This window comes from Gopherus evgoodei, chromosome 1, assembly GCF_007399415.2.
Source record: "Gopherus evgoodei ecotype Sinaloan lineage chromosome 1, rGopEvg1_v1.p, whole genome shotgun sequence".
In the NCBI taxonomy this organism is placed as follows: domain Eukaryota; kingdom Metazoa; phylum Chordata; order Testudines; family Testudinidae; genus Gopherus; species Gopherus evgoodei.
In genome coordinates, this window is record NC_044322.1 from 40259115 (window position 1) to 40278331 (window position 19217).

Sequence of the window (19217 nt, forward strand, 5' to 3'; positions counted from 1 at the left end):
ACATTCAGCAAGGCAAACTGAAGTTTCTTTCACAGGAACTTGGCCCTGGATCCTTAACACAATTTCCAAATTTTTGAACACTTCCTTATTTTGTTATTTTAATTTTCCTATGAATCTTGTTTTAGGAAAGATCTATTCTCAGCCATAACTCTATTTTATCAAAGCTTTTTGTACTAGGATTTCCTTTAGGTTTATTTAAAAGTAATGTATCAATCCTTTTATACTTATCTTCATGAAGCCTCAAAAGGGGCCTCTAGAACAGACATGGGCTAATAATGAAAATATATTCATTGTATTAATAAAATTTCATATAATTTACATTTCTTGACTCTTCAAGAATTATCATGAAATATATTAAAAATTATTCCACAGATATTACCTGATCAGCCCTAGTTATATGCTCAGCAATTACAACTTGTACCTTATGTAACCCTCTTTGGCTTTGAACAATTTAACTGGTAAAGTAAACATTAAAAAGTAGAGCCAGTCCATTGAACAACTTTTTATGGAGTTATAGTATGAAAGACACATTTGTAGATAAGTCAAACTGTTGATTTAAACAAATTATAAAAATGTCCCTACGAAGAAAAAAGCATACATAGAAATGGATGGCTGGAAGAAACCACAACAAGTCAGCTAGTCCATCCTCCCACACTGAGGCAGGATTAAGTAACCCTAGACTATCCCTGACAGATGTTTGTCTAATCTGTTGTTAAAAATCTCCAGTGACTGCAATTCCACAACCTACCTACATAACCTGGTCATTTTTTCAAGATCCACAACGCAAAATTTACTTGTTCACTCAGCTAAACATGAAGGTCTATATATTCAAACATGACTAGTGATTTTGGGTGCCTCAGTTTTTGAGTGCCCAACTTGAGTCAGCTAATGGGGGCTTAAATTTGGAGAATAGACGTTCAAAGCCTTCTGTAAACTGGTGTCTCGAATGCATATATCTCAGGGTGGGTAGCCAAAAGCTGAGACACTCAAAGTTTTATGTTGGTAAGGTTGCCTAAAACTCGGCTTCAAACGGAAACTGTCTTCCAATCCAGTAAAAAGCGACAAAGAGTCCTGTGCCACCTTATAGACTAGCAGACGAATTGGAGCATAAGCTTTCGTGGGTGACGAAGTGGGTATTCACCCAAGAAAGCTTATGCTCCAATACATCTGTTAGTCTATAAGGTGCCACAGGGCTCTTTGCTGCTTTTTACAGATCCGGACTAACACAGCTACTCCTCTGATACTTTCAACCCAGCGTAACTCCTAATATATTCAGCACTGATAATCATTTTAGACAGAGGGACATTTATGATCCAGCTATCAAATTGAAAATACAAAAACACCAAGACAAGTTATCTAGTTACCTCAAGCAAATGATAATAACATCAATGACTGAATGATACATTAAGATATATGTAAATTAGATGCATGCTAGCCTAATTACACTGTATGTTTCATTAAGAGACATGAAAGCCCTGAGGAGCCAAAGGATTCCAGATTAAAATTAGAATTTCCACTATTCTAATTCTTGGCCTGGAGGAAAGACCGGTTTTACTCTAAGAAGGAAAAGCCATGTCAATCAATCTGTTAAAAACTGTGCTTTCAGTAAATCTGCTATGCACAAGCCTAGGACTCTGCTGGGAAAGGGCTTTAGAAAAAAAGGTCCATTATAAATTTTCAATGTAAAGATCTGGCATGTTAAAAAGCAGATAATGAATATACATATCTAACAGTGATAATCATTTTTGAATGTTACAATAGAAATTCTGCCTGTAAGGTCTCCACATTTTCTGTAAATTTATTTTGGGAAAGTTGATTGGGAAGTTCTTTAACTCTGAAAAATATTCTATTTGTTATTCGGAATTGTACAGAAAAGTTCTGAGCAACCACACATATTTTATACTTTAACTAGAACAGGTTGAGACATTGTTAATTATTATCATCACTAATTATTTGTATTATTCTTGCACCGAGGAGCTCTAGTCATGGACCAGGACCCCAATGTGCTAGTACATGTACAAACACAACAAAACAGATGGTCCCTGCCCTGAAGGACTTACAATAAATGCTCCTGTAAGAATGCAAGTGTAATGACTCCACAGGGTTAAAACCTGGACCAGCAAGGTTCATGGAAGCAGCTTCATGCTAGCTCTTCACTTGGCAGTTACTGGCAACAGCTTACCTGAGATCCATAAAACCCAGCCCCTGTGGGAGGCGCCATCCCTGAGGCCTGATTGGTGGAGTCCTAGAGCTGCTGATTGGCCTACTGACCCTACTTAAGCCAACAGCAGGACCAGGAGGCCATCTGAACAAGTGGGCTCTGCCCTGCTTTAGACTATGGCCTTGTGCTTCCTGCTACCAGCTCCTACTATCTGCTCATGCTTCCCTGGCTTGATCCCTTGGCATTCTGACCTGCCTTTACTCGAGGTATCTGACCTGTGGTTTCTGACTTTCAGTTTGTTGCCTAACTCTGACCAATTGGTATCCTGACTTGACCTGTCTCTTGTTCTGATCACCAGTTTGTCGCCTGCTTCTGACCTCCCAGTATTCCAAACCAATTGATTCTTGACTCCTGTCTCGTGACTGTGGACTCTGGTTCCTACTATTAGATTTGGCTGCCCATGACCCAACCGTGACAGTGACTTGCTCTTCATCCAGTTCAGGAATGATGAATTGGATGAAGAGAGATTCACTAATGTCTTTCTATTTTCCTGGTTGCAGAATAAAGAGTACAACATTTGCACCTGGTGTTATAGGGAGTTGGAAGGTACAGCTAGGATTTAATGAACAATTTAATTAGAGATTCAGAATTCTGAATCAGAATGAAAGGTTTGGGATAAAATCATGCATCTACTGACCTGAGATAAAAAGTCACCGTCTTTCTAAAAAGAAATGCTGTTGTTCAACTGCAAGCTATGGTGCTTGATACACGAATTACTGGGTGAAATTCTATGGTCTGAGTTACACAGGAGGTGGAACTAAGATGAGCATAATGGTTCCTTCTGGCATTAAATCTATGAATCTTTCATCTCTAGCAAATAGTCTGGACAGAGAACAGTGAGGGAAGAAACAGCCCCTCCCCCAACCTGGTGTCCAAAATTGAGAGCTGTTAACCACACCCACCAGCGTTCAATATCTCATATCTCAATAGACTGCATGCAATCGGAGTGTCTGTAGGACAACGGAGGCACACGTAAGAGCCTGCAGACTCAGAATAGATTTATGATGTCCTAAAACAGACCTTAATAAATATTGAGGCAACACTTTCGACGAAACTGTGCCCTCAAATACACTCCAGCAGCTCCTACAGAAATTAATGGAAAGAATACTGACTGAATGCACCCCTGTATTAAAACCCTTCACACTACTGTAACAATCTTTGTACAAAATATGCTTTGAGAGGTATCATTTGAAAGCTAATAATTCTGGTCAATAATACTGTGGTGAAATGCAAGTAGCAACATTATATATAAAGTTATGAAGATAAGCTGAGATGATGATGGAAATGTGTTTATCAGACACGTCTGGGGAAGGGATAACCCTGTTTATCAAAGACAAAGGACAAGCTGACACCTCTAGCCAGGTGTCATCAAAGTTTAACCAGTCAAGTGGCCATTCTTTAACAAAAAAGGTAGGCAGCGACAGATCAATATGCATTTTAACAAACAAAAACACAGAACCTCTTTCAACACCAGATTCCATGTCTCCACCCTAAGAGTGCAAAGGAACTTTATCTAGCCATCAGGAAAATGCATTTCAAAGAGTGACTGGACTATGAAAGTGAGGGCCAAAACCATCCTGGGTATTATCTCTTTCTATCTCTCTTTCACTCAAGATGACAAAAGCACCAGCTTTTGATTTTGGGAGGGATCCTAACATGAAAATTTGGCAAGAAATGTTGCTGGGAACACGTGGTACATATTTTACCTAGAACCAAGTCTAGCTTGGTACGTTTTAGTTACTAGAAAGCGTTTTATCTTTATTTCTCTGGAAACCATTTCTGACTTTACTGCCTTGTACTTACTTAAAACCTCTCTCTTTGTAGTTAAATAAACTTGTTTTAATCAAAACTAATCCAGTGTTGTGTTTAAACTGAATGATTTGGGTAACTCCAGTTAAAAAGCAAACCGTTGAATATTGACCCCTTGCAAAGGCAACAGACCTCTAATATCTGTACTGTCCAAGAGCAGGCTGGACAGTGCAGAACACACATTTTTGGGAAAATTCAGGGCAGGATGTGTTGGGGGGTCACCCTGCAAGTGGTAAGCAAGGCTAGTGGGAGCTAGAGTGTGACTGGAGTGTTGCTTATAGGCTGCAGCTATACACTGATACTCAGAGGGTGACCTGCATGCTGTTTGGCTGGTTGTGAAGGGCCTAGGTTGGGAGTTACATCAGCAAAGAATTGGGAGCACGCAAGATTGTAGGGCAAGCAGTGACACAGTCCCTAATTGGTCTGAACTACACCCCAGAATGTGACAAACATACACATTCCAGGGCAGAATTTGGCCTCTAAGAGGAGGAAAGATGGTCTTTAGGTTCAGGCACCGAACTGGGATGCATGAGATTTCACTTCAAATAGTCTAAGAGCAGGTCTTCACTACCCACCAGATTGGCGGGTAGGGTTTGATCTATCAGGAATCGATTTATTGCATCTCCTCTAGAAGTGGATAAATCGATCCCCGAATGCACTCCCCATCAACTCCAGAATTCCAGCTCGCAAGAGGCAGAAGCAGAGTCGATGATAGAGCGGCAGCGGTCGACTCACCGCCATCCTCACGGCCAGGTAAATCGACCTAAGATACCTCGACTTCAGCTACGCTATTCACGTAGCTGAAGTCGGCATATCTTAGGTCAACCCCCTGCCCTCCCCAGTCTAGACCAGGGATGTGTCAGAATCCAGAATTAAGTGACCTTGGACAAGTCACTTTATCTTGCTGTGCAGCACAATTATCTACCTGTAGAATACAGCTTCCCTATCTCAGGGTCAGATATTACATTGAGGTGGACCAGAGAAAAGCCTACAATTATTTTAAGAAAATTGTTGCCTTTGTATGGTACCTTTTCATGTGTTTATCCTAAGTTATATGACAAGTACGATATTCCCAATGAGGTTCTCTCACCTGCCCAAGCTCCTCATTAAGGTTTGACGTTCTGGCCATTGCAGGTGTATCTGTTTCTTGATAATACATATCTATGTCCTGAAAGAAAAATGAAAACAGACCTAAGATATACAGTTTAATCAACAGTTTGCTGCCCATATGACTGCCAGCCACACCAATGGGAGTGCTGCTGCAGAACAAAAGCTGAATATGGTCCTTTGGAGAACAACAGTTTGTCTCTCAAATGTGTCTGTGTATTAGACATTTTGAAAATGACACCTATTAAAAAACAATGGCATTTCCTTTGCTGCACGTTCAGTTCAATTCACAAAAAGGGTCAGGAGTCTTAACACAGGGAAAATTCTTTTACAGGATATCAACAATTCTACCCAAAAGACAAATAGTTAAAAGTCACTAAACTACTGTAGTCCAGACCTCACTTCTAAACAGAAAAACTGGTCACCTATACTACAACCAGTTCTGTTTATATCATTGCATTTAATTGGAATACATTGCAAAAATAGCTATTGCATGTGCCAGTAATCCGAGAAGCAATTTTCCAGATTACTCAGCTTGGAAATGATTCAGTTATACTCACATAAAAATCTCATAGGCAAAATAAATGTAACTTCATCTGGGATTATCTTTTTTAGGGGTCTTCTTCTACAGCCACATTGAAGCCCTGAGGTTGAACACATGCACACACCCAGGCAGATGCACATGATACATTTCCCCCAACTTTACACCCTCCAGGCACATCACAGCCATCATCTTTATGCCCAAGGGGACTGAACGGGAATCCATATGAAAACTACCATGTCAGTTCCTTACCTGATCAGAGATGTCACTGTTTAGTGACATTAGCTAATCCCAACCTGCACTCTGTGGACAAACATTGCAGCTCAAGCACCACCAGAGTGAAAGTGACCTGACCATGTTTTACTTTCACAGTGGCCCCCAGGGTTCTGAATAGGAGAACTGAAAAAATGACAAGATACTGGTGCTTTTTCATTCTGCTGAAGCTTAGGAAACCGATGAGTTGCAGAAGTCACTACATCTGTTTGCCAGAAGGCTCAGGAAGATGACACTATCTGTTCACACTCATTTCGTGTTCCGAAGGCTTTCCTAGCAACCAAAAGTGCTAAAAGGTATTTATTTTCTAATGGAAGCTTAGCAACTGCAGAAGTGGATGGCACTCATGCACGAAACCTTTCTACAGGCAAGTGGCGTTTTCATGCCTTGGTAGCATGGACCAGTAAACTAGCATTGAACAGATTCACTGAACTATTAATTGGTCTTGCCAAAGGCAGTAACTAAGGAGACACTGACAAAAAGGTGACAAATTTAATTAAGGGTTTTACATCAATGTGACGTTCAAAACCACAATTTATTAACCAACTTTTTGTTCTTGCTACTTACCCAGTTTATAAAAAGAGCCTGAGTAAACTTGACGACTTCCAGGGTCACCAGCAGACTGATGGGAATGAGGTTGTTGTACAAGATTATGAATGTCAGCAGATTGTACCCAAAATTGACATAGAGCTCTTCTGTGGACCAAAAGGTATAGGATAAGGTCACTAACAAGGCACGTGTTCGTATTCAAACATTTATGCATTTTTACAGTGATAATACGGTGGAGAGTTCCCATTTTAAACCAATGGCATACACAGATGAACATCTATTTTCTCTCCGCAAAACAGACCTTTTCAGTTTGTTGACTTTATTCAATTTATTGAAAAGGGCTAGATTCTGCCTACCCTCATGTGGGTAGGTGAGGGCTCAAGGTATTTTCCTTCTACCTTGCGCCCGTACACAGGAGCCAAACAAAATCTTGCTTTTTGCTTTCATGGCACACAAGATTCCAGTGCAGAAAGCAATGCTAGCAATGGGTAGGGCAAAACTAACTCCAGGTCATGACCCTGCCCCATTCCACTCCTGCCAGCATGCTTCATTCTGCTGAAGGTTGTAGACAATGCTGTTTGTGTGCACTCCTGGACACCATCGTCCTTATCCTGATCTCACTTACACCAGTAAAAATTCAGGACAAACTCCAGTTAACTTTCTGCAAATCAATGTAAAAAATGGTTCAATGGAGATCAGAATCAAGCCCATTCTGACTGCCTCAGACACAATGCCCCCAGGAGCTGTCACGGTGCACAGAACTTCTTTATCCTGGTTCCCCCGCCATAACAAGTGCTCGGATAGCATGGTGCAAGAATCTGAATAGAATAAAACAGAACTGAAAAGTGAAAATCTCACCCAATGTGTTGTTTTTAAAGATAAACAAATGAAGACTTTTTACCTAAAATGTCTAAATATGGGACAGAAGTTATTTTCTATACCAATAAAAGATCAGAGCTGGTTTGAAATTCTCCCAATATTGTAACAAAATATTCATATATGACGGGGCTGCTGGCAGGGCATCTTCTGTAAGACCTCCTGAATTTGCTCCCCCCTACTTGATCCAAAATAGCCTGAATCTGGTGACCTTCCAGGCACACTGCAAAACACTTCTGTTTGAGGGCATTTGGGGGAAGGGCTGAGGATAATCTTCCCAGAGTGACAAAGAGGTGAAAAGGTGGCTGACTGGCAAAGTTCCTTGTTGAATCATTATTCTAATGCTGCTTGGGTTTTACTGTAATATTAATTACACGTTAGGGTGCCTAGAACTTGTAGAGGTGTTTTTTTAAATTTATATATACATACACATATTTAGGGTCGGTCCTACCAAATTCATGGCCACGAAAAATGCGTCACGGACCGTGAAATCTGGTGTCCCCGCTGTGAAATTTCATCTTTTGTGTGCTTTTACCCTATACTATACAGACTTCATGGGGGAGACCAATGGGGGAGACCAATGTTTCTCAAATTGGGGGTCTTGACCCAAAAGGGAGTTGGAGGGGATTATTTTAGGGGGGGGTCACAATATTGCCATCCTTACTTCTGCGCTGCCTTCAGAACTGGGTGGCTGGAGAGCGACGACAGTTAGCCGGGCATCCAGCTCTGAAGGCAGCACCCCACCAGCAGCATCGCAGAACTAAGGGTGGCAACAGCATATCATGCCACGCTTACTTCTGCGCTGCTGCCTTCAGAGCTGGGCAGCCGAAGAGTGGCAGCTGCTGACAAAGGGCCCAGCTCTGCAGGAAGCAGCGCAGAAGTAAAGGTGGCAATACCAAATCCAGATTCCCAGCTCTGAGGGCAGCAGCCACCAGCACCAGCGCAGAAGTAAGGGGAGCAGTACCGTGACCTCCCCTACAATAACCTTGTGACCCTCCTCCCCCAACAACTCCTTTTTGGGTCAGGACCCCTACAATGACAACATCTTGACATTTCAGATTTAAATAGCTGAAATCATGAAATTTACAATTTTTAAAATCCTATGGCCATGAAATTAACCAAAATGGAATGTGAATTTGGCAGGGCCCTACACATATTACATCAACTTCATAAAAGGGGAAAGGCTAGCTGTGCTATGTGCACACTGTGTGAAACATGAGATTTAGATTTATAGACTCATAGACTTTAAGGTCAGAAGGGACCATTATGATCATCTAGTCTGACCTCCTGCACAATGCAGGCCACAGAATCTCACCCATCCACTTCTATAACAAACCCCTGACCTATGTCTGAGTTATTGAAGTCCTCAAATTGTGGTTTGAAGACCTCAAGCTGCAGATTTCTGAGTAACTGAGTTTATTCTTAGTTCTGTAAGCTGGTTACTAGAAGTGCAATATTCCATATTACAGTCCAAAGGGATCTGGTAATCCTGTATACACGCTATCTGTCCCCACTGAAGAGTTACAGATATTATTTCTAGCAGCACATTTTCACTCTGCCTCTCCAAAAAGCTGGTTTTGTTCCACATATTTCAACAGAGTTAGAAGATGTGTCCCAAATATTTTCACCAAACATCTGTATTTATAGCTTCCAGTGTTGGCAAGTTCAGTAAACTATTCACTCCGGTGAGAACTGAAAAAAGATCACAATCAAGGAGATGTGTAATTAAAACTAAATAAGGTATCCAAATAAAATGGTTTTACCAGCAGTGAATATGCTAGATAAGTTGCTCAAATAAATGCATAGAATTAACCAGTATAAATGAGCTTAAGAAAAACAGTCATTTAAGAGCATGGGAACTGAAGAATCCAGGCAAATGAAGCTGAGAAAAAAATGAAGAGGCAGAGGTGAGAGCCAGAGATGAACGCTCCTGAACTCTCAGAAGCTTTGAAACCTAGTTTAAATCTAAATTTTTAAATGGCTCAATATTTATGCCAGGCTGAACCAAAATCTGGGTCCAAATGCTTCTGAATTTGGGAGTGTTTAAAATCCAGATATGAGAAGAATTTTCTGCAGCTTGAATCAGTCTCTAAGGAAAACCAAGAGACAAGCTGAGTGGGCAAAGAAGTTTTTTTCTACCCAGACATTTGTGAGAATTAGGCACTCTGGTTAGGCACCCAGGTTTGAAGTTTTGGTTCTGAAAGAATAAAGTAGACTCCCTTTTTCTGACAATAAGAAAGAATGACTGGTTCGATGTGTAACTCATGAGACTGCTTTGAAAATTCATCTCCCTAGGTGAGACAATATCTTGACTTCAGTTATACTTGTTTTTCAGAAATGATACTACATTCATTTCAGCAAAGTTATTCTCAATTTACACCAGTTTATGAGATCAGTCCCTATAACTTTTGAGTATTCTCCATTACAAATCATATTTCATTTGTTTCTCTTCATCACTGCTTCTTCCAGTCATTTACATATCTTGTGTTTCATATTTTTCATGTGTAGAATTTTTATTAAATCTGGCAACACTTTTTTAAAAAAAACAACCTCTAGTAGCAGTAACAGTGATTAAAATGGAAAAAACATGATTGCCATAAACTGAAGTCAAAGCTAGTTCAATGAAGAATGGGTCCTGAGATCTATATAGCCTGTTATCAATGTCACTCCAGTCCTTCTCAAAGACTGGATCTTTTTCAGTAAAGGTACCATAATTGAAGTTCATCTGAAACAGATGACAGCTCAGCCATTGTCAGCAGTTTTACCACTACCAGATTTGCACAATTCCAGTGACATTTTATTTATTTAGGTCTGCATCCTAAGATAGTGTCAGTAACACAATAGCCAATGTCTGACACATTTTGTAATTGACTGTAATATAAATTGAAATGCCAAAAATCTCTCTCCTGCAGATTAATTTATATTCTATCTTGAAGTGTCTTCACAATATCCGTATCTTTGTGTTACTATTAAATCTCATAAGTAAATACAGGTAGCAAAATGGAAGTAAAATGGAGTCCTTCAATAAAACACACACACTATACAGGATCAGAGTTTTGCAATTGCAAAATTACCCATCTGTGGTAAGCTAGAACATCCTGGTCCAGCAAATACAAAGACAGCAATAATACTTAATGTGTGAACATTAATCTTCAGGATATCCATATAGAGGAGATCATCCGCTCTAATTAATAGATGGGCTAACTAAAACACAAAGGGACAGATCCTCAGCTGACATAAATAAGCATAAAATTAAAGTCAGTGGAGTTATTACCACCAGCCTAGGATCTGGTGAAAAGAGGTTGTGACTGAAGTATGTAGACAAAAGGATTGATTGACAGAAAGGAGGCTGATATCACAAATCCTGTACCCAATTCAGTAAGTTACACAGCCCCAAACAATTTTTCATAACTGAAATAAAGAGCCTTTTGGTCATCTTTGAGTGGCATTTTGCACCACTGTATGAGGCACCTGGCATTTGACTCTCTATCAGTGGTTTGAGCATTGGCCTGCTAAACCCAGGGTTGTGAGTTCAGTCCTTGAGGGGGCCATTAAGGGATCTGGGGTAAAAAGCTGTCTGGGGATTGGTCCTGCTTTGAGCAAGGGGTTGGACTAGATGACCTCCTGAGGTCCTTTCCAACCCCGATAGTCTATGATCCCCCTTTATTTTTGGACAGCTGCCTAGCAGCATTCTCAGACCTTGGGACAGGGGAACATCTTGCAACCCTCAACAGCACATTCACAGGCAAGCTAGGCTCCGCAGTTACTGAAGTGTGTTTCTAGAATACATTGTTAAATAAAGTTAGCTGCTGGCTTTGATTTTTATTTATGGGCCTCCTTTCTGCATTTATTTGGCAAAGGTAAATGGCCTGGCATGCTCTGTAGAATCCTCAAACGTTATGAGCTCTCACTGTTTTAACACAGACAATGGGCCACCTGCAATCAAACTCTCACCATTTGAGCCAAGGTACCAGATGACTTCGCCGTGTGTTCTGTTCCATAGAAAGGCACCCACAGAACTCACAAGGGCCATGACCAGAAGGATGCAGAATAAAACCAGAATCTGCATGTTGGTCACCTTCTCCACATTTGACCTCTTCAAAGGGGCTTTGGTTGAATTCTGAACAAAAGCAGAAACAGTCTTGAGAATTGGTTTAAGTATGGCAATAACAACAGCAAATGGTGAGAAAAACTGCTAAATAATATTACAATAACTACAAAGATGGGACTGTTCTCCTTAGTTCTTCTGTGCACAGTTAATTTTCAGTCCTAAAACTGTGAACTTAGCTACTTTGTTCTCAAACTCCATCCCCAGCCAGTTAAATATTTTATTTATGCAAAGTCTATGACTAGGGCCCCTAGCCACTATGGTGGTACTACACACATACACAGACTACTGTTGTGAGTCAGACATAGGTGACATGTACTACGCTCAATCTCTTCTGGGGGCTCAGCATACTCCCTCCAGCCTATTCATCCCACTCTGATGGCCAAGGCAGGTAAGAACAAGGTCACATCCCTACCTCTGAGGGTCTAGCTCAGAGGTGGGCAAATTTTATGGCCTGAGGGCCGTATCTGGGTATGGAAATTGTATGGTAGGCCATGAATGCTCACTACATTGGGAGCTGGGGTGCAGGAGCGGGTGAGGGCTCTGGCTAGGGGTGCAGGCTCTGGGGTGGCACCAGGAATGAGGAGTTCAGGGTGCAGGAGGGTGCTCTGGGCTGGAACCAGGAATGGGACAGGGGATTGGGGTGCAGGAGGGGGTCAGGGGTGCAGGCTTCAGGTGGTGCTTACCTCAAGCAGCAGAGGCACAACCAGGCGGCTCTGCGCGCTGCCCTGTCTGCAGGCACCACCCCTGCAAGTCCTATTAGCTGCAGTTCCTGGCCAATGGGAGCTGCAGGGCCAGCACCTGGGGTGGGAGCAGTGTGCAGAGCCCCCTAGCTGCCCCTATGTGTAGGAGCCAGAATGGAGACTTGCCACTGCTTCTAGGAACTGCGCAGAGCGGGACAAGCCCCAGACCCCACTCCTCAGTTGGAGCACCAGAGTGGGGCAAGTCCCAGATCCTGCTCCCCAGCGGGGGCTCAAGGTCTGGATTAAAATGCCTGGAGGGCCAGATGCAGCCCCCAGGCCAGAGTCTGCCCACCCCTAGTCTAGCTCCCAGGGGAACACAACTAGAGAGCAGCAGTTACTGCCCTCAAAAGAATGCAAGGATTGCAATTTTCTCTAGTTTCTGCACAGGGCTCTAAGGGGGAAAATGCTCCCTAAATCCTCCTCTCTGCTCTTGTGCACTGCAAGTTTTTAGACACAGTTCAACGGCAGCCAAGTATAGCTCTCTTTTACAGCCTTAAAATTTAAAAGAGCCGAACTAAAGTCTGATGGAACCTGGCTGAACAGAACTACTTGCAGGATCAGGGCATTTATTAATGCATGGAAAGATTTTAACTGGATTTATTGTTCTAGAAATAGATAATTTCTTCCAAGATTACAGCCCACAGAAGATTGCTTGTTCCAGAAAGTGACCAGGGGTGTACTGCAGAGTCACAGTTGACATTACTTCTCCTTGTTACTTTACTTCTCTATTCTGCGTGAGAGTCATGGAAAAGCTTGCATTACCATGTGCTCTGGGAAGGCTGCAATGGCACTTACTTAAATTTAGATTTAAAAGAATTAGTACTACATAGCATGTATAAGGATATGAGTCTGTCATGGAGGTCATAGGTTCCATGATTTTTGGTGATCTCCGTGATTTCGGCCCCAGGCAATGGGACTTCAACTGTCAGCTCCATGAGCCGAGGCCATCAGCCTTTTGTGGCACGGTGAGTCCTGGGCAGTGGGGCTCAAGCTGTCACTTCCCACCCCCATTTGGGTAGCAGGGCTCAGGCTTCCATGAATTATTGTGTATTGACTGTGACCTGTCTGTGACTTTTACTAAAAATAACTATGACAAAATCTTAAACTTCATCATGTAAAAAATGTATGTTGCAAGTGCCTCCTAGCAGGTACTAAGAGCACACACTGCACCCAGCACTGTGGAGTTCCAATCTCACTTGAGGCTTCTGGATGCTACTGCATTACAAATACAATGACCAACACTTCATTTTGCATAATCAACTCATAAGGATAGGCAGAATACAGAAATAGAGAATACCGATTTCCAACAAAACACACACGAGATATTATTTCCAATCCATTTTACCTGCATGAGCTTTGTGTCATGTCCTGTGTACACAACAATTCCTAGGACCCATTGGGTGTTTCTAAGCTGTGCACCTCTCAGCAAGATCTGGTCAGGCCCAATGGGAACCGGACTAGAAGCCAAGAACAAATTAAAAATAAGTACAGATATTTGAAATTACTATGAAGATACTCTAACTATTCAAGAAAGTTATTTTCCATTATAAGAACACACATTTCTTTTCTTGATTAGTCCCTTTTCATATCATTCACAAAACCCAGCACTTTGAAGGAAATGAATATTTAGGGACCTCCAGCATAAATCTGCCACTGCTCATAAACAAATACATTGAGTTCACTCCTTGACTGTGTTCCAGTCTCTGCACAGTGCAGCAAGGTCAGGGAGCTGCAAAGGAACTGGCTACAGTTCAGTTTGGCATCCAGCATATAATAGAACAGCCTCTAGACTGCCCTAAATAACATGAGCAGGATCCAGTGGACTGTCAGAGGGGAGTCAGGTGCTAGTCTCAACTCTGCCACTAGTCTGCTGTGTTACCTGGGGCAAGGCATTTCATCTCTCTGCGCCTGAGGGCATCTACACTTGAAATGCTACAGCAACACAGCTGAATTGCTGTGCTTCAATGTAGAAACTATCTGTGCTGATGGGAGGGGTTCTCCCATCACTGTAGGTAATCCGCTTCCCCGACAGGCGAGTAGTTTGGTCAATGGAAGAATTCTCCCATCAATCTAGCACTGTCTGCACTGGGGCTTAGGTAAGCTTAACTACACTGGTCAGAGAGGTGGATTTTTCACACCTCTGAGCGACGTAGTTAAACTGACAATTTTCTAGTGTAGACCAGGCCTTAGTTTCCCCACCTATAAAATGAGCATAATGACACTTCCCCTTCTTTTTGAAGCACTTTAATTTCTATGGATTATAATACTTGAATTCATACAACTGAAGCAGGAAACTTTTTCTTTTAAGAGTTACAAGAGGGATCTAAATTACCCTTAGAAAGAAACTGTGGTTGCAAGCTCAACTATGTACGGGCTATTACTTCTCTCATAATAAACAATCATAATTTGCAAAGGTGGGACAGGAATTCTGACTAGATTCTCTGCAAGCTACACATCTGAGTAGCAGCCTATTTAGTGCGGCACAGGCGCTCAGGGAACCCGCCTGGGGGGAGGGACCTGCTGTGGCCGGGGGCAGGCCTGCCCAGAGGATTCAAGGGGCCTGGGGCAAAACAATTTCAGGGGCCTCTTCCATAAAAAAAAGTTGCAATACTACAGAATACTATATGCTTTTGGGGGCCTCTGTGGGGCTGGGGCAAATTGCCCCTCTTATCCCCCCCCGGGCGGCCCTGGCCGGGGAGGGGTGCCCCTCCCCCAGCCCCAGCCTAGCCTGATCTCCAACCTGCCACAGCCAGGACGGCCCCTCCGACCCCAACTATGCCGCAGCCCAGACCTGCCACGGTTGGGGCACCCTTTCCCTGGGCCAAATCCAGGCAGCCCAGCCCAGCCCTGAACACAGGCAGCCCTGCCAGAACCCAGTCGTAGCCGGGGTTCCCCTCCCTGAACCCAGCCCCAGCCCCAGCCCAGACCTGTGGGGGCCAGGAGAGGGCATCTATCCTGCAGCCCCAGCCCCAGAGCTGCTGCATCAGGGAGAGGCGCCTCTCTCCCCCAGCCCAGGTGCTGCCATGGGGAGAGAGAGCTGGGGAGAGTCCTCTCTCCCCGCCGTAGCCTCGGAGCCCCTCCTGCACCCCAAACTCCTCATTAACGGCCCCACCCAAGAGCCCACACCCCCAGCCGGAGCCCTCACACCCCTGTACCTCAACCCTCTGCCCCAGCCCTGAGACCCCTTCCGCACTCCGAACCCTTTAGGCCCATCCCCACCCAGGGCCAGCTTTAAGCCAATTCCCGGAATGGGGCCCCGCGCCCACACCTAAGAGGGCCCCACGCCTTAGGTGTCTTTTTTATTTTTTTACTCATTTGGTGGCGGGGTCTGCTCCGGGTCTTTGGCGGCATTTCGGCGGCAGGGGGTCCTTCAGTGCTGCAGAAGATCCAGAATGGATCCCCCGTCACTGAAGTGCCGCCGAAGCCCCGGACTGCCACCAGGTATTCCAATCGGGCCCTACCATTCGTAAAGCTGTCCCTCACCCCACCACATGAATTTTGTTATGTGCACCGATATGAAGGTGACGTGTCACACATCACCTCCATATTGGTACATATAACAAACTTAATTCCGCACATGGGTGTGAAGAATTAGGGGGAACACTGAACCCAGGTCCTCTAATTCCAGAACTAACAGGCCTCTACTACTTAAGATAAAGACTGTCCATTGAAGTCAATAGAGCTACATCATTTTACACTAGCTGACACCAGTTAGCAGTCACCCATAGAAATACTTTTATGTTCTTTCTATGTTGCCAAAGAAGCCACGGTGCACACATACACATAAAACATATTTCTTAACAGAAGACAACTGTCATTTTTCAGTGAAGTTGATACCTTTGGCCATCTAAGCGCAAGTTTCCAACGAAGTCATAGAGGTGACGGTTGGGTCCTTCACATTCTATCTTCCCAGACACTTTCATCAAGTCTTCTCTCGACTGCAGATTAGCAGTTTGAGTCAACCCCTGCAAGAGACCAAGCCAGAGGAGATGCCTGTCAAATCAACTTTTCTTGTTAGTTTAATTTTCCACATGTTGTTCTATAATGTATCCCAACAAATGAAAGACAGAGGCATAGCTTAGTACATTAACTTAGTACTCGAGCTTCTTCTGCTGCTTATGGGATTTACTTAATAAGGACTAGATTTTGCCCTAGCTTGCATGGTCGCTCAAGGCAGTAAAGTGACATAAGGCACTTCCTTACTAGCTTGTGCTAGCTGCCTCTACAATCATTCATAGTGCTGGACGGAAAACAGGCTTCACAGAACTGTTATGCTCCCCCACGTGGCACATGTGGGCAGGAGGGAGCAGGAAGAAACAAGGAACGAGAGCAGCTTTGGTTCTGCCCTCCTCCCACATGGGACAATGTAGCTTATTGACACATGTATGCTAAGTCACACACTCCCTCCTAGGCTGCTCCTGGGGCAGTACAACCATGCTCTGCCCTTGCTCAGGGCTGATTGCTAACTCACCACAGATTAATAGATTTCAAAGCCAGAAGGGATCATTGTTATCTAGTCTGCCCCCCTGTATACCACAAGTTACAGAATTTCCCAAAAATAATTCCTAGAGCATCTCTTTCATGAACACATCCAGTTTTGACTTAAACTGCATCCAGCTCCTTTGCAGCTCCCCCATCCTATTGCACTCAGTATGCAATTTTCTGAAATTTAGAAAACACATGCCTGATTCTTCACTGTTTTTTCCCTAGTGTCATAAGTTACCCCTGAGTGAAGAGAGTGGAAAGTGAGTGTAAATCACTGCCATAAACCCATTTTCCATCTTGTTTGCTCAAGTGAGACTCCACGTTGTAAGGCAGTTGGAGAATCAGGTCCACATTTTTTAAATGCAGTGACCTATATATAAATAAAATCTGCAGAGGATTCCACTCCAGACTAGTGTCCTTGGTATCAGACTGTAGATACAATCACATTTTCGCAAACAAAATTAAAATAGAGGCAAATATAAATGTTTTCAAATATGAATTGTAAGTTATAATGGCATTATTATGATGCATTTTGTACAAGATGGGTCATGTGAGCTGTCATTGGAAAAGTTATGATTTGCTAAATATGATTATCATATCTGTATGCATGTATCATTTTTGTATCATAAGTTATGAATATTGACTGTGTATCTGTATTTCACATGTAATCACACCTGAGTGACACCCACTAGGCAAAATGCTTCCAGATAGATAGTCAGCTATGAAGGGCCTATTCAAGGTAATGGGCCATTAGGAAAAACAACAGGCTTTAGGAGAAGCTTATGCTCCACCTGGTGAGCCTTCCTGAGAATGCACCAGACAATCTGTAAGTAATGGCTGCTATGACTCAGCAAGGTATGCAAGGGCATGTGACCAGGCCACATGACATGGAATTTCATCTTGGATACCAGTGTTTTTCCACAAATTGAGTTTGGGACAAAGGGTTCCTGCCATATGCTAAAGCTATATAAGGCGGGGAGTGACATCATCTGTTGTTCTTCACTCCCCCACAACTGAACATCTAAAAGAAGTTCCTAAGCAAAAGGACTTGGAACTGGGGTGGGGATCCGAAGCAAGTGCAGCTTGTGCCTTGAGAACTTGCAAGCCTGCTTGTACCATCAGTCAGGGTGAGAGATTGTTAAATCAAATCCTATCCTTCTAGTACAGGGGTAGGCAACCTATGGCACGCGTGCCAAAGGCGGCACGTGAGCTGATTTTCAGTGGCACTCACACTGTCCTGGTCCTGGCCACTAGTCCGAGGGTCTCTGCATTTTAATTTAATTTTAAATGAAGCTTTTTATACATTTTAAAAACCTTATTTACTTTACATATAACAATAGTTTAGTTATATATTATAGACATAGAAAGAAACCTCCTAAAAACGTTAAAATGCATTACTGGCACACAAAACCTTAAATTAGAGTGAATAAATGAAAACTCTGCACAACACTTCTGAAAGGTTGCCAACCTCTATTCTCATATGTTAAATTTAGTTTGAGTTTTTGTTTATCTACTAGGTAAGCTGCTTTGATCTGTTTGCTATCACTTAAAATCTACCTTTTGTAGTTAATAAACTTGTCTTTGCTTTAAAGTCAGTGACCTTGAATGAAGTGCTTTGAAATCTTAGCTCAATGGGCAAAGGCTGTTGCATTTCCTCTCCCCAATGAGAGAGCCGAACTGGAAAATCAATTCATACTGGTTGGGGTTTTGACCAGGGCAGGAAGGTACAGCCCTGGGGTCCTAGGCTGGGAAGTTGGTGGTTGTTTTGGCTGTAGCCTCTCTATTGTTGGTTCATGCAGTGGGTGCTCAGCCTCCATGTAACTGCAGCTGGGTGCATCCCTGCCTGTGTGAATGCTGGTGGAAGTGTAGGACAAGTAGTGGGTCTGCAGCTTGTCACAGCAGCACAGGGTTAGAGAGAGCCCAGGTTGGTGAGTCAGAGGGCTCAGTGGTATCCCAGTTCCAGGTGGCACCCCGGGAGGAACACATTATATCTTGCACCTCTTATAAATGAAGAGCAGTGTCCACAAAACTGGGTCTCTACTTGGGGCAGCTAAATTCCAACTCTGACCACAAGCATAGTGTGTAATAATCAAATTGTGGTATTTCAAATACACTTGTCACGGCTTATTGTGCTTGAAATCCAGCACTTTCCTACTTTTGATAGTTCCTTTAGTAAACCATAACGGTTTCTTTGATTTGTTAAGCCTCTGGCAGTGAAGTACACAGGTTTCCAAGTGCTGCTTTGATACTGTCAGGGGTATGCTGCAATCACATGCAATTGCATCTTAATGTGCTCAATGCCCTGATTCTCCTCGCACACTAGTTTTAGATTTGAGCAGCTGCAGTGACTAAATGGAGTTACTCCCAATTGACACCAGGGTGAGTAAGAGGAGAATCTCTAACTCCCCTTCTCTGATAACTTTACATTCCCCAAACATTTAAAATACAAACTTATTTTCTCACGTCTAAACATTCTCTTATATTTTACAGATATATTTGCCCTTC

General features: G+C 43.0%; 1 protein-coding gene across 2 annotated transcripts in view; it reads right to left on the minus strand.

Moving 5' to 3' along the window:
• Positions 1 to 19217, minus strand: part of ATP8A2 (ATPase phospholipid transporting 8A2) — a 591777-nt gene that overhangs the window by 487821 nt on the left and 84739 nt on the right. For both annotated transcript variants that reach the window (XM_030562288.1, XM_030562284.1), the window contains exons 9-13: positions 16065 to 16192; positions 13573 to 13684; positions 11331 to 11496; positions 6519 to 6646; positions 5121 to 5198 (exon numbers count right to left, since the gene is read on the minus strand). In XM_030562288.1, the coding sequence (XP_030418148.1) occupies positions 5121 to 5198; positions 6519 to 6646; positions 11331 to 11496; positions 13573 to 13684; positions 16065 to 16192 (612 nt within the window). The remainder of the gene's footprint in view (positions 1 to 5120; positions 5199 to 6518; positions 6647 to 11330; positions 11497 to 13572; positions 13685 to 16064; positions 16193 to 19217) is intronic.